This window comes from Notechis scutatus, chromosome 2 (genome assembly GCF_049901735.1).
Source record: "Notechis scutatus isolate UNSWTSFEM ecotype Mainland chromosome 2, rNotScu1.2, whole genome shotgun sequence".
Taxonomy (NCBI): Eukaryota; Metazoa; Chordata; class Lepidosauria; order Squamata; family Elapidae; genus Notechis; species Notechis scutatus.
Genome location: NC_142010.1, coordinates 267,804,108 through 267,819,121, shown reverse-complemented (window position 1 = coordinate 267,819,121; position 15,014 = coordinate 267,804,108). Strand labels below are relative to the sequence as shown.

Sequence of the window (15,014 nt, the reverse complement as noted above, 5' to 3'; positions counted from 1 at the left end):
CGGTGCCTCTTAAGCTCCTGAAGGCCCATTGTCACATCCTAAGTCTCCCCCGGAGGAGGAGACCCCCCCTCCAAATGGGTTATAATATCCTGGAGTCCTGGGAGCTGGAGGTCTTCCGGTATGAACCCCCCACCCCACCCCCGGGGGCACCAGGGCACGGGGCGCCATCTCAATGGGTACTTCCCCCTCCAAAGATGGGGCCCCAGTGCGCCCCCCACCCCATGGCTGGGTTCCCGCCCCCCTTCCTCTTGGGGAGGGGAAAGTCCTGGGCCCACTGCTTCCTGCAGGTGGAAGGACCTGGCGAGGCTCTTGGGACCCAGCCCCCTGGGGAGAACCTTCCAGCCCTCCTGGGGGAGGAGGGGCCTCTAGAGCAAGGAGAAGCGGGAGGGGGCCGGGGGGCTTGCGTGAAATCCACCCAGCCGCCTGAGCTACAAAGCCGGCTTGACAGGTGCAAACGAGGCTGCGTGTCCCTTCCGGGGACCGTTTGGCTTGTCAGAAATCGTTTCAAGGCTTCCCGTCAATTGAGCAGAGACGGACAGGCCTTTCACGCCTCTGTTGGCACAGGCAGTGCCTCCTCCTCCTCCTCCGCTTCCTCCTCCTCCTCCTCCTCCTTGTCCTGGCTCTCCTCCTGCCTCCAGAGGTGCCCCTCCCCCTCCCTCCCTCCCTCCCTCCCACCAGAGTCCCACTAATTGGCAAGCCAGGGCGTGGCAGCCTGCCAGGGCCAGGGCCAAGCTCATCGCCCGGCTGCCAGGGGACAGAGGGCTTCTGGCCGGACGGGCCGCTGCGGACATGGAGGAGGGGGCAGCCGGGAGGATTTCTTCCTGCCTTCACGGGGGGGCAGAGTTAGGGTGCCCTGGGCAGAGGGGGGTCTCTGGGCAGGGACAGAGGGGGGGTGCAAGGAAGAGCCGCCTCCTGCCCTCCAGGATGGAAACCGAGGCTGCTTCAGAGGGAGGGGGCCCGCCACTTATGGGGCGCAGCTCAGGCAGCTGACTTGCTGGGGGGGGGTTGAAAAGGGGTGGGGTGGGGGGTTGGAGCACACACAGACCCACCCCAGTGGAGAGCTGGGCCGAAAGAGGGGGCTGCCCTTCCAGGCGAGGCCCACTGGGCTGAGGGGGGCAAGCAGGCCTCCCTCCCTCCCTCGGGCAAGACCCTCCCCTCCACCCAGGCCAGGAAACCCCTCCGCCTGCCCAGCTTCCAAAGTCCCGCGAGGGACCCTGGTTTGGGGAGGCTGAACCCCAAAGTTCTGGAGCCCCGAGAACCTGAAAGGATGGTCCTACCTTCATTCGGAAGAAGGTGATGCTGGTCAGCAGGTCCACGGTGGACTTGAGGTCCTGCAGACGCTCCCGGCTGCTGGCGGGGAAGTTGTTCTGGGGGCAGGAGCACAGAGGGGCTTTTCAAGGCCTGGGGTCCCCGGGAGAAGCCCACCCGCCTGGCAGCAGAAGCAGGGACCCAAGGGGGAAGCTGGCGCAAGCCAGCCTGGGGTGTGTGTGCGTCCGGCATTTGCTCTCTAGACCCCCCCCCCTTCCTCCTCCTCCTGCCTTATAAAGCAGGGGGTGGGGTGGGGGGTAAAAGGGATCCGTGCTGGTTTGAACCTTTCTGTGAGGAGCCACACGCACGCCCACACCTTCCATACCGGGGCATTTGAACGCGTCTGAATGGAAATCTTGCCTCCACGGGGGCGGGGGGGCGCAGAGGGAAAGCCGCTCCACCCACCCCCTGAGCTCCTTCCTCCTGCTCAATGGCTGCCTCAGGTAGAAACCCTCCGCCCCTGCCAACCGCCCGGGCAGGGCGAGTGCCCGCTTAAGGGCCAGGCCTCAGGAAGGGCAGAGGGGACTTGCCATGGCCCTGTCTTGCTTTGGGCCCCTTGAGTGCCACCGAGTCACCCAGGCCCCGGTTCTTCCAAAGGGGCTTTTTCAAAGGGCACCTGGGCTTCCTTGGTTCTTCCTTGAGGACGTTTGGCTTCTCCTCCAAGAAGCTGAAGAAGCTTCCTGGATGAGAAGGGAAACCTCTTCAAGGAAAAACCAAGAAATCCCAGTTGCCTTTGGGATAGGACCTCATTCCAAGAGGCAACCAATCGGATTGGAGGAGTGAAAGATGCCGTCCTCCCCCCCCCTCCCCCCAAGGCAGACGTGGCCGGCTGTGATCGCAGGCCGGGCGAGTCCTCCTGGTGCTCTGGATCAGCCCAGGATTGGACCCGTAATCTCCCCCATGGCTGCACAACCGCTCTGGGTGCAGGCAAGGCCTGGAATCCGACGCCGCCGAGAGCTCCTTCTCCTCCTCCTCCAAGGCTGAGGGTCTCCAGCCTCCTGGGGGCCAGACGTTTCTCCAGATGAGGCCTTCACCACAGACCCCCCCCCGCCCAATCTAAAGCCACATCTCCATAACCAGCACACTCGTGGGCTGCCATCCAGCACCTGCGGCTTGTCACAAACAGGCAACTTGTTCTGGCCTGCCCTAAAAAAACCGGTTAGCGCTCGTCTGGGGGATTTCAGGATGGCAGGCCACCCGCCGGGTATCCTTCGTGTTTTCTGTCTTCTAGGTCATCTGCAAATTGGCCAAGCGTCCCTTCCTTTCCCTCCTCCCCCAGTTCATTAAAAAGACACAAGAGGAGCACACACACAATACCCTCACCGCTTACTCACAAACAAAATAAGAGGCTGCTTACAGGGACTCAGCAAATCCAGCCAGCGGGTCTTGGATCAGCCCCCCTGGAAACCAGGGGGCTCTGCATCCCCCCCCCGAAACGGTTTAGGGGCCGAGGGGAGGGGGGCGGAATCGCAGGGACAGCTGCGTTTTGCTCCTGACTGCGGTTTCTTTCCCAACGGAGGGGCTGCTGGAGGTCAACCCTGCCCGCCCTCTGGATGCTCCTGGATGAAGGGTCTCCCGAGGACCAAAACCCACCCAATATGGCCCACCCCCTCTCTGTTTATTTAAAATAAATAAACAAATAAAATAAATTACTGGCCACTCCTCTTGCCACTCTGGGCGGCTTATCATGACTATTCGGTGTCCTGAATCCTTTCCGTAACGCAGGGAAATGTTCTACCTGCCCCCTTGCCCAGATCAAAGGAAGCAGGAAGAGCCACTGCAACCAGGGAAACGCCGCCGGTGGGCTATTTGAGGCTGGGGGCTGCCGGGAGCCCAAAAGCTCCGGGCCCACGCTGGCCAGTGGCGCCCTGGGAGGCTTGGGGGGGTCCGGGGATCGGGCAGGCCCTGAAGTCAAGGCAGGCTTTGCCCAGAGCCCAGGGGGGAGGCGGGGGTCACCTACCCTGTACATGGAGAGGTCGATCCGGAGGGAATTGTGCAGCTGGTCCAGCAGTTTCACGAATCGCTCTTTCTGTCGGCCGTGGGAGGAAATGGGGCAGGGGTCAAAAGGGGTTTCTTTCTTTTGCTATTTCTCGGGAGGGTCTGAAAATGGGTCCTCCCCAAGGAAAAAGGCATCTCGGGGTGGGGGGTGTCACCAATGAGATGAAAATACAGGCCAATCCTGGGCGGGGGAGGGGAATTCAAGTCATCCTCCCTGACTGAGCAGCTGCCCCTCCAACAGGCCCCGGGGCCAAATGCAACCCCAGGAAAGGGTGGGCAGCCCCACCTCCGGGGGTCCCAAAGGCCTTTCCCGTAGCCCAGTCTCAAGGAGGGGGCTGGTGGCTTCTGGTGTCACCGAGATCCCCTTGACTGCTGCCCCCCCGGCGCTATCGCTCCCCAGGCCCTGTGGGCAGAGTCTCCTCAGGCTCCTCCCATCCCCAGAGAGAGACCCCAGACTCACCCCAAAGTTTGAGGCGGAGAAGCGATCGGAGGCAGAGACCTGGGTGGAGGCCGTGGTGTGGGCGTAGTAGGCATTGATGTTGGCCAGCAGGGTGCTCATCACGGCCGGCACTCCGGGACACATGTACTTGGAGGAGAGGCAGGCAAAGTGACTGGGGGGGGAGCAGAGGCGTCAGAAAGCAGCTACCCGGGCCCTTCTCCCTGACCCCCGCCGGCCCCAACCCCTGCCCGCAGAGCCATTGGAGGCCACCCCAAACTCAGCGAGAGCCGAAGCCCCCGAACCCTGCAGGCGGCATCTCTGAGCGTCTGTGGCTGCTGGGGAAAGAAAGCCCTGAAGTGAGACCCCCCCAGCAAAGCCCACCCGCTGCTCCCATCCTGGCCCCTCCCGGAGAGTGTGCAGAGGCAAGGAAGCGGCTCTTGGGCCCCTTCTCCAACCAGTCCTCAGCCTCGGCCTTCCTCCCAGGGGCTCACAAGCCCAGAGCAAAACCCTCTCCTGCCCACCTCCACCTTCCAGGACAGGGGCCCCTATTCTCACTCCTGCCCTCCCTCTCCCGGAAGGTGGACCAGCCCCCCACCCCAAAGGCTGGCCAACCCACGTTGGGGATTCTGGCTTTCTTTCCTCGGCCCTTTCTGGGGCGCCACGAAGGCAGGCAACACCACGAGGCCACTTCCTTCCGGACGACGGCAGGACGAGCCCAGAGGAACGGAGGAGGGGCTCCGCAGACCCCGCCGGGCAGCCGGGCAGGAATCCTGCAGCCTCAAGGAGGAAGAACTGCCCCCTGTTGCTGGCGGCTCCCCCGCCCCCTTCGGTTGGGCTCGTCTCCTGCAGCTCAGGGGTGAGGTGGGGAAGGGTCACCTGGGGCCGGGCGAGACGGGGGCCCCTTCATCAACAGCAGCCAAGTCGAAGAACCTCTCCACCTTCCGGGGTTTGGGGATCCAGCCTCCCCCAGACTGACTTGGCTGCATCCAGGCTGAGCCCCTCCCTGGGAGGCTGGCACAGGCGCCCAAGGTGGGACTGAGGCCGAGGCCGGTGTGGCCGGGACTCACGTCATGGCCTGGTAGATGGACTCGATCCCGTAGCGCATGGCAAACTCGTCCACGATCTCCTGGCCGATCTCCTCAAAGTAGACCTTCCAGGCCTCGTCTCCTTTGGCCTCGGGGATCTTCACTACGCCGCCCCCTTGGACGTCCGTCAGGTGGTGGAAGAGGTTCTGGAAGGGAGACCCCGAGAGGGTCTCAGGGAAGGACCCACCCAAGGCCCAGACGCCTCCCCTGACTGTCCCCCCCCCCCTGGGCCAGGTGTGGGTCCTGCTCCCCACAGCGCTGTGCTTCTCCTCCAGGGCTGACGGGAGTTGGCTGCCACTGCTAGGTTGTCACTAGAGGCCCCCCCAGGGTTTGCCAGCCACTGACTGGCCCCCTGCTTTTGGGGTGCCTCCATGACAGCCCTGCAGACTGGAACCTCTGGGGGGCATTCTCTGCTCCTGAGCTTTGGCCAGGTACACAAGGGGGGTCAAGGAGGACGCCGGGGAGCCTTCAGGCAGACTTCCTGTCAGGACGCAACCCTGGCCTCTCGCCAGCCCCTCCCTGGCTCTCTGCCTGAGCCTTTGGGACACGGGGGGGGCTGGTGGCCCCTTTCCTTGCAGGCCTCTCATGAGCCAAACCGGGTAATCTCATCCGTGCTGGTCTGATGATGGTGAGAGCAGAGCCCTGATGAGGTTTGGCTGCAAGAAAGGCCTGCAAGAAAAGGGGGCCCCCAGCCTCCCCCAGTCAACCCTGAGCTACCAAGGTTCTCTTTCCTGGTTTCTCGCAACCTCTCCGCCTCTCCTTCCTCCCCCACAGCCCCCCGCTGCACTGCTCACCTGAGAGGCCACACCTGTAAAGCTACATCTCTGCTCTTTAAAACCGGCCGGCATCCTGGGCCTTTCCTGGCAGGGGTGAGCCATGCCTGGCGAGGGGGCCAAACCCACCAGCGGGAGGGAGGAGTCACACTCACAGAGGGGGTTATCTGCAGGGAGCCACGGGGGGCGAGGCCAGGGATGCTCCAAGGTGGAGGGGGCTCCTCCTGCAGCCAAGGGGAAGAGAGCTCACCTCGTGGAGGCAGGTGTACTGGACGTGGTAAGGAGCCACCTGCTCTTCCCCTTTGATCTCCACGCTGATCTGCAGCCGAATGGCGCCCGAGACAGCCGACTTGTCCGTCCTCTTTTCTAGAAGGAACAGCCCCCCCCCCACATTCTCATCCCTGGCAGCCAAGGCCGACAGAAGGCCCACCCGGCCCCTCTCTGCCCTTTCAGGGGCCAGGCTGGCTCTGCAGGCCTGTGGGCAGCCAGGGGCTCCAGCCACTGCTCTGCTAGGGGGCAAGAGGGGCACGGAAACAGGGCTGGCCCAAGAAGGGTGTGGTGCCCCGTGGGAGTGGCAGGAGTGGCAGCTCCAACCCCCTCCTCTCCTCTCCTCTCCTGGCTCGGCCTTGGGAGGGCTTTAAGTCCACAAGTCTTAAACGTGGCCAAGTTGGGGGAGCCCTGGGCTATGGGGATCTCGGGGGGTGGGGGAGACCCAAGATTGCCAGCCTCTTTCCTCCACCCCCTGCTCTGGCTGGAGACTCCACCACATCTGGCTTGCAAGGGGGCCATTCTGGGGCCCGAGTAGCATCCCCTTCTCTTTTCTGAACCCCCCCTTCCTTCCCCTTGAGACCCTCCCTGACTCCGGCCAGGAGGTTCCCACCCCGAGTCCAGATCGAGTTGGGCGGGGGGGCAACTTCCCCACCCCAGCTCTGGACTCTGCCTCCTTCTCCTCCTCCTCCCATGCCCCAAGCCCCTCCCCTCAAAGCCAAGGCCCTCCGGCTGCCCCCGTGGGAGCCTCCCTGCCTCCCCAGCCCCTCCCCACCCCAAGGGGCACCTGCAGGCTCTCCTTCCCCGAAGCGCCTGCGGACAGGAAGGACCCACCCAGGTTGTACCAGACGTCCATCTCTCCACTCAGCGTCCGGACTTCGATGATGGTCTGGCCCAGGAAGTCGTCCGACTCCCTCTTCAGCCGCTGCTTGACCCGGGACTTGATGTCGTCGTCTTCATCCCAGACACGCACTTTGATCCGGTCGGAGGAGTTGTGGCACTCACTGCAGGGGCCGGGGGGAACAGATAGCAAGGCCTGTTGTGCTCTTTCCTGCCCAAATCCAGGCAGGGAGGCAACCGACTGCCCCCCCACACACAGCCCCCGGGCTCAGGCTGCAAAGGCCCCAGGCTGTGCTCGGAGGGCCCCAAGCAGTGGGGGAAACTGACACCGACCGGGAAGAGAGCAGCTTTCCTAAGCACAAGACTCACAACTCAGTGTAGAGAAAAGTCCTACAGACTGGGTGAAACCGGGCTCAATAGCAGGAACTGTGAAAGGGATCTTGGAGTCTGAGTGGACAACCAGCTAAATAGGAGCCAGCCGTGTGCAGCAGCAGCCAAAAAAGCCAATGCAATCCTATTAAATTGCATTAACAGAGGGATACAATCGAGATCAAGGGAGGTACTAATACCACTCTGTAAAGCCTTAGTAAGGCCACACCTAGAGTACTGCCTCCAGTTTTGGTCAACCACATTACAAAAAAGATGTTGAGGCTCTAGAAAAAGTACAGAGAAGAGCAACCAGGAGGATGAGAGGCTCAAACATAGGGTGGACGGTTGCAGGAATTGGGCCTGGCTAGTCTAGGGAAGAGAAGGACCAGGAGGGACGAGATAGCGGTCTTCCAGTATCTGAGGGGCTGCCAGAGAGAGGAGGAGGAAGGGGGTCAAGCTATTCTCCAAGCACCCACAAGGAACAATGGGTGGAAACTGATCAAGGAGAAATTCAACCTAGAAATAAGGAGGAATTTCCTGACTGTGAGAACAATCAACCCATGGAACAGAAGTTGCCTTCAGAAGTTGTGGGAGCTTCATCCCTGGAGGCTTTCAAGAAGAGACTGGACTGCCCTCTGTCAGAAATGGCGTAGGGTCTCTTGCTTGAACAGGGGTTGGTCTAGATGACCTACGAGGCCCCTTCCAACTCTTATTTTCCGTTATTCCATCTCAGAAGGGTTCCAAGGTTCCCCTGGGCAGCTCTTTCTCCCCCTTAGGGAGGGAGGTGGGCTGTTGTCGCCCAGGGAGCTTCCCAGTCCCAAACCCCGTTTCCCCCTCTGCGCCCCCTTGGACCTGGACCTGGGGGCGGCTTCTGCGTGGCCTTGGCGGAGAGCGGGAGAAGGCAGGCGGGAGAGAAACCCTCCGGGCTGGGCATTCGCTCTACGGAAAGCAAGGAGCCCCTCCGAGACCTCTGCCCTGGTGCGGGGGGCTGCTTCCTGGGAGGCCCCTTGAGAGGAAGGAGCAGCCCTGCGATGCTTGGGGGCAGGGGCTCAGTTCCCCCTGGGGCTTCTGCGTGGGAGACGCTCTGGGGCCGAGGGAGGCTGCTTTGTGGCCGCCCGGAAGGCTCAGCGGTGGCCCTGGCTGCCTTTGCTATGAAGGGGCCGCCCATTGCCAGGCAACCCAAACAACAGGGGGAAGGGAGTCAGAAAGTGGGTCACACACGCTGGGCCTCGGGGAGCCTCCCCACACTCTGCCCTCTCGCGGCCGGCCCTGAGCCCCCCCAGCTCCTGGGAGACCTCCCCCACCCAGCCTCCCTTGGGCCAGGCCCTCCCCCGGCCACCGGGGCCCCCAATTCCACCTCTTACAGGTTAAGACACATTTAAAAGATGGGGGGGGGGAGGAACCTGAGACAGCAAAGATGCCCCCAGACTCCCAAGGGTCCCAGAGGGTCCCCATTTCTGACAGCCACCAGGGCTGCGCAGGGAGGCAGGGGCTGGCCGGAGGAAGCGGCTCTTCAGGCCACGTGTGTGGCTGGGAGTGCAGTGGCCCCACCTGACACGGAAGCCCTGCAGCTGCGGTGAGATGCCGCCTTACAGGGAGAACCATCGCAGGCCCTGGAAGCAGCCTGGCCAGACTAAGCCCCCCTCGGAGGGTCCCAGGGGAAGAAGGGGCTTCCGTTTACTCGGGGCGGGGGCCATGGAGACCAAGAGGCCGCCACCGCCTCCCCCTCTTCTGGAGGCTGGACTCCAAGCCCCATTGTGCTGCTACCTGCCTCTGAAATCAGATTTTGTACGGCAGGCCCCCAACAGAGCCTGCAGGTGTCATGAACGATAACGGTGGCATTTCTCTCTCTCTCTCGGTTTTACAGGGGAGCAGGTCAAAGAAGGCCAAGGCCCCCTCCTGCTTCCAAGCGGCCCCTAGGGACCTGCTGCTCCCCAGGGATCCTGGGCCTGGCCCGCCTCGTCCAGCAGTCCGTCCTCCCTGCCCCAGGAAGCCCCCCAAGGTCCAGCAGACGCCTCCAGAGGAGCCCCAGGGCCGCCGAAGCCTCCGAATCCATTCCGCCCGTTTTGAAGCCAGCCAAGTTGGGAGCCAGCGAATTCCAAAGTCCCAAAAAATACCCCCCCCCGATTCTTCCACTGATTCAGTTCCCTTGGAGTGTTTCTCCTTGACCCCTTGTAATTCTGCCCCCTTCCACCCACCCCGCCTCATCCAGGCGCCCCAAGGTCCCCACCTCTCCTCCGAGGAAGCTGCTCCCCCTCGCCCCCGACCCTCTTAGCCACACCCCCGAGTCTTCTCCAGCCCCCACGGCTCCTTCTGGGGTGGGGGCCCTGTAACTGTGCACGATGCTCCGGATGTGCCTGCACCCCCTCTTTATTACGCAGGGCCCCCAAGGTTGGCCCCTCTCCTCTCAGCCCCGTTGCTTAGGGCGCTGCGTGTGCCGCTGGCCTTTTCGACAGGAGCCGATGCTCTTTGCACGCTTTCCTGGGACTGCTTCTCCTCACCAGTCCCTGCTGGGAACAGTCCCATTATCTGTGTGTGCGGAGAGGAATTCTTGCGCCCCGTGCCAACACATCGGTGCCAAAGCTCACCGGAGAAGCCAAGAAGCACCCCTGGCACAGCCGTGCCGTCCCAGCCCCTCCTGGCATAATGAGGGTTCATTATCCTAATTGCGGCGCCTCCCTTCTCTGCCACCTCCAGGAAGAAGCCGCTGATTAGAGGCCGCTGGAGGGAAAGGCAGGGAGAGAGCCAAGCCTCCAAACACCTGCGCCTGCCTGGGCCCCCGAGAGACGGGGGCGCTGCTTCCTGCACCACAGGCATAGGCACCCCCACCGAGCGCCACTCAGGGCCGGCTTGGCCACCCGCAGCCAGCCTCCCGCCCCTCCTCTTGGGCCCCCGCTTCCTGGTGGCTGCCTTGGGCTCGGCTGGGGCTCCGAGGAGGGCAGGGAGCCGACGGAGCGGCAAGCGGGAGCGTGAAGAGGGGGGCTCCGGGCACACGACCCCCGGGGTCACCCCAGAAGGGGCTCCTGCCCTGGTGAGGGGCTCCAAGGAGAGCCTGCCCGCCAGGGCCCTTGATGGGGAGGGGGGACCTCATTTCAGAGACCCTCCTCGGCTGGGCGAGAAGCCACAGACCACGACGGATCCATGCTGGGATTTGGGCGGCCACATAAACCCCAGGGAGGGAAGAGGTCCACGTGGGACCTGCTGCCCGGGACACCCGATACGACCCCCCTCTTCCCAACCCCCCTTCCCCTCGTGCCCTCTGCCAGCCCCCCCGCACAACCCCCTCCCCCAGTGTCCTTCGGGGCGGAGGGAAGCCGAGGCTGCTGCTGCTACTCACAAGTGGAACTTCTCCTCCCAAACGGGGTTCAGGTTCCCAAAAATGGTCTTGGTCCTCTTCTTCGTCTTGCCCACCTGGACGGTCACGTAGGGGTCGCTGGAGCCGGTCTTGTCCTTGGCCTGCAGGCCTTGGGCGCAGACCACTGTCCGGGGGAGGGAAAGAGGGAGGGGTCAGGAGGAGTCAGGAGGAGCTTCAGCGGTGGGGCTGCCCCTCCCCCCTCGGGGCTCCCCACTGCCTCACCTGTGATGGTGATCTTGGCCGACCACTTGGAGGTCCCGTCCAGGACGCTCTGCTTCACCACCTTGATCTGCTGCCCGTGGGCCACCTTGCTCTCCCCAAAGACGTCCCGGATCAGGTCGAAGATCTCCGGCTTGTTCCGCTCCCGGATCTTCATCCGGTCCTTCATGGCCATGATGATGTTCTGCGTCCGGTCCTCTGCCCCGTGCTTGGAGCACTTCTCGGCTGCTCCTGCGGGGGGCGGAAGGGGGGTCACCGGGACTGGCCCTTCTGCACTGCATCGGCCCAGCGGGACGGGGTGATGCCCTTGGGGGGGGGAGGGGGGAGAGCCACAGCCAGGGAAGGGCAGGATCAGAGGCAGGGGGAGGGGCTGGCAGAGCCCCCAGAGGGGGTCCTGGGAGAGGGGAGCGAGTCTTCTTCGGCAACAGGATTGTCGTCACTAAGCCAGGTGGCCGTAAAGTGCCGTGGTACCATGTGACTCCATCGCTCAGGGCCAGCAATCCTAACCCTTAAATCCTCAGGGACCCCAGAGCCGCCTTCCAGTATCTGAGGGGCTGCCCCAAAGAAGGGGGGGTGTCAACCTCTTCCCCCAAACCCCTGAGGGCAGGGCAGGAAGCAACGGATGGAGACAACCTGGAACCAAGGAGGAGTTGAGAACAATTGGTCGGTGGGAGGTTGTGGGTGTTCCTAACCTAGGGCTTTTTGCCTTAAGCAGGGGTTGGACTAGAAGACCTCCAAGGACCCTTCCAACTCTATTTTGATTGACTGAATCCCAGCAATCCACGTTGCCGTCACAACTTGAGGATTGTGTGGGTCATAGAAGTTTCAGGCAAGAATGGGGGAGGGGGGGGCACATGGGTGTGTTTTGTCCCGCCAGCGGCCAGTGGAGCTGGCGGCAGACTCGGACAGTGAGGAGGTTGGGGAGGAACATGGGCCAGACCTGGAGTCTGATGAGGGCTCTGGGTCGGAGGCAGAGACAGGGCCAGGGCCGTCCGACAGTTATCAGCTGCCTTCGGAGTCAGAGATCAGTGGGGAAGAAGAACAGCTGGAGCCTGTTCCCACTATGCGCATGCGCAGAGCTGCCAGGAGAAGGAAACAGCTAAGGAACAAGGGTCAACTCGGGAGTAAAGGCACAGGTGGATGGTGGATGGACCCACCCAGAGGGAATAAAAGAGGAGCAAAAGGAGACAATTAGTTCACTCCGGCATGCTTGCAAGTATTGTGGCGTCTGAAAGATATCAGCCTGGCAACTCTCCAAGCCCGATAAAGCTCTATCAGTGGGAGCTATCGTGAAAGACCGTTGGAGAGGATATTCACTGTAAATCAAATAAAAGGGGTTTATCGGGACGAGGACTTGGCTTCATGCTGTTGGGGAAGCCTCGGTCAGGACAGGGTGCCGCAGAGGCGTGGAAGGGAGGCAGGGCGGAAGGGCAACCCGGCTTGCGGGGGGTCGCAGGCGAATGCTGGGAGCAGAGGTGAGCCTGCAGGGGCTGTGGGTGGGGTTGTGGGTGGGGCTGCACTGGCTGAGGGCCGGGCTGGGCAGCCCTCTCCTCCCAGGGGTTGCTCCGTAGAGGAGGTGGGCTGCAGCTGTCCTAATTCCTGGCCATCAGGAACGGCAGCCCAGCCATCGGAGGGAGACCCCACCTGAGGATCCCCCCCGTGAAGCCCTCTGGATGGCCAGCTGCCCCCGCCCCCCACCGGCCTTCAGCCCAGCAGAGCCTCCTGGGGCCAGGATCTGAAGTGGCGGCTTTCAGCTCCCCGTCTCCTTCCTCCTCCTGCCCCCCCCCTCGGACTCTTTGGGCCTGGTTTTCTGTCTGTCTGTGGGGGGGGGGAGCAGCCTGAGGGGCTGCAGCTCAGTTTCCCCGTCCCTGAAAGTCAGGGAGGTTCTGCCTTTAGGCAAAGAGGCCCCCTCCCCTCACCGGAGGCTTCGAAGGGGAGCCAGTCCCCCTCTGGCTCTCGCCCCTGAGGCTGGGGGGGTGGTGGTGGTGCAGATTGCAGCCATGCCTGGGACCCCCCCAAAGGATCCCAGCTGAAGTGCCCTCTTGTAAGACTTCAAGGCTTAAGGAATAAAACAACGGCCCCAAACGGCTGTTTTCCAAAGAAATTTCCTTTCCTTTTCTTTTCGGAAGAGGCTTCGGAGTGGCTGGGCTCCCCCTGGGGCGGCCTAGGAGCGGGGAAGGGCCTGTTCCCTTCTCCTCCTGAAGGAGCCCCCCCTCCCCGAAAGCCGACCAAGGGGAGAGGGCTGGTGCAGGGCACCCCATGCAGAGAGAGCCGGAAGGGGAAGGCCCCTCCTGGGTCCAGCCCTGGAGAAGAGCCCCCCTCCCCCACCCCCAGGGAAAGGGCCCCCGGCAGGAGGGAAGGGAAGCCCCTCTCCCCGTCTGGAGGTAGGGGGGACATCTGCTGGGTGGGAGGGCGAGGCCTGCATGGGGTTTGTTCTTGCAACCCAAAATAGCCCTGGTGACTTAACATAAAGGCCCTGGTCCTCCCTGGCGCTGCGCAAGGCCTGACGAAAGTGGCGCTCGCTTCCATCATCGCTTCGACACTCCTCCGCCACAAAGGGGAAGGCGGCCCCCTCCCCTCCCACAGAAGGCCCCCCTGAGTCAGGCTTCCCAGCTTGGCACAAGCCCCCTGCCCCCCGGTTCAGAAGCCCCCCTCCTCTCAGCGAGCCCCACAAGCTGCCAGGCCTTCTGCCACAGCTTGGCCTCCTGCCAAACCGGGTGGGGGGCGCAGGCTGAACTGAGCCAATAGGGGGACGACGGGGCGTCCCAGAGCCTCCATGGCAGGGAGGGGCCACGTGGGGGAGGAGGAGGAGGAGGAGGAGGAAGGGCGCAGGAGCAGAACCCCGAGACTCCCTTTCCTAGAGGATCCCCTGGATCCCATCTCTGCCCAGGCTCTCCTCTTCAATCCCGGATCCTGGAGGGAGAAAGGGGGCTCCACCCAGAGGCCGCCTGACTCCCCCCTCCCGCCTCTGTGGGGCAGGGAATCTCTCTGCCTGGAGGGATCCAGGGGGATAAGGGAGCGGGGGAGTCCTCCCCTCTTGGACATGGCCCTCCTTCCTTAGTGAGGCCCCCAGGGCCCACACCTGCCCCTGGCCCCCTGGGAGGTCTTTGTTAGGGCAGGAGCTCAGCCCCTCCCCGGTCCTCTGCCCCCCCACTCACTCTGCAGGCAGTCCGCGTTGAGCAGGTCCTGGCACTTCTCGTGGCACTTGACCCCACACTCCGTGCAGCGCATCCCTTGGCGGGCGATGCCCCACAGGAGCCCCTCGCACTCATAGCAGTAGGTGGGGGTGGTGGCGGTCCACACCTCGAACTTGTGGGGTGTGGTGCAGGAGATGGGGTAGATCAAGGCCTGGAGGGTCTTCTTGTAGACGTGGGATTTCTGGAAGGAGGAAAGGTGGAGGGACAAGACGCTTTTCCTCAGGGAGGGGAGGGAGGGAGACCCCCCCCAACCCCAGGGATGTGAGGTGCCTTCACCTGGCGCAGACCCCAGCCCTCTGGGGGCCACTGTACTGGGAGGTCTCTGCAGAGTCCAGCCTGCGGAGGGTGGTATCCCCCCCAACCGCACTGCTCTTGGCCAGCCCACCCAGGGCCTAGCCTGACCCCCCTTCCCTCCCCCCATGGCCCCCCAACCCGAGGAGCAGGGCCTTCCCAAAGGGGGCGCCAGGCTCACATCCCTCCCGAGAGCCCCAATGTGGCCGCCCCCAGTTCCCCAGAATGGCTTTGGGGCTCTGCTCCTCCGCCAGGGAGGGAGGGGCTACGTGATACGCCTCAGGGGTCTCCTGGCCTGGCCCGGCTCCTGTCCGGCCTTACCAGCTCCTCGTCCTTGAGGGACGTCCGGGTGGCCATGGCCGAGGTGATGCCGGCCTTCCGTGACTGCACCAGCGACTGCAAGGGAATCAGTGGTTGGGGGCTCCAGAGGGCTGTGCAGGGGTGGCACGGAAGCCCCTCAGGCAGCTGAGCCCTCCTGCCCTCCCCTCTCAGCCGCCTCCCCCAAGGCCCAGGCCCAGAGCTCCAGGTCCCTGGGGTGAAGGAGAAGGGGGGTCCCCTCTCCATCTCCAGCACAGACCCCATCCAGCCCGCCAGGGCCAGTCAGTCCAGAAGGCCCAGCCGGCCGGGAGCCCCGAGGCCCCCGAGGCCCCCGTCCCGCATGGATGGGCTGCCGGAGGAGCGGGTGGGGGCAGCCGCTCTCTGCTTACTTACCATGGCCTGCAGGGGGAAGCGCCAGCGTCCAAGAGAAGCACAACACGTTAATGCCACCCTGACTGCCCAGACCAAGGAGGGGGATCAGGCTGCCCCAGGACTGCCATCCCGGGGCTGGCAGCCACTCTGGCCACATCCCAGCCCAACTGAAAGGTGGGCAGA

General features: G+C 63.5%; 1 protein-coding gene across 1 annotated transcript in view; it reads right to left on the bottom strand.

Moving 5' to 3' along the window:
• The window catches only part of LOC113423532 (uncharacterized), a 113,307-nt gene that overhangs the window by 18,429 nt on the left and 79,864 nt on the right, over window positions 1–15,014 (bottom strand). The window contains 10 exon segments of the mRNA XM_087954243.1: window positions 1,260–1,367; window positions 3,269–3,337; window positions 3,767–3,917; window positions 4,813–4,976; window positions 5,854–5,969; window positions 6,705–6,874; window positions 10,417–10,558; window positions 10,657–10,884; window positions 13,812–14,031; window positions 14,463–14,537. Of these exon segments, the coding sequence (XP_087810369.1) occupies window positions 1,260–1,367; window positions 3,269–3,337; window positions 3,767–3,917; window positions 4,813–4,976; window positions 5,854–5,969; window positions 6,705–6,874; window positions 10,417–10,558; window positions 10,657–10,884; window positions 13,812–14,031; window positions 14,463–14,537 (1,443 nt within the window).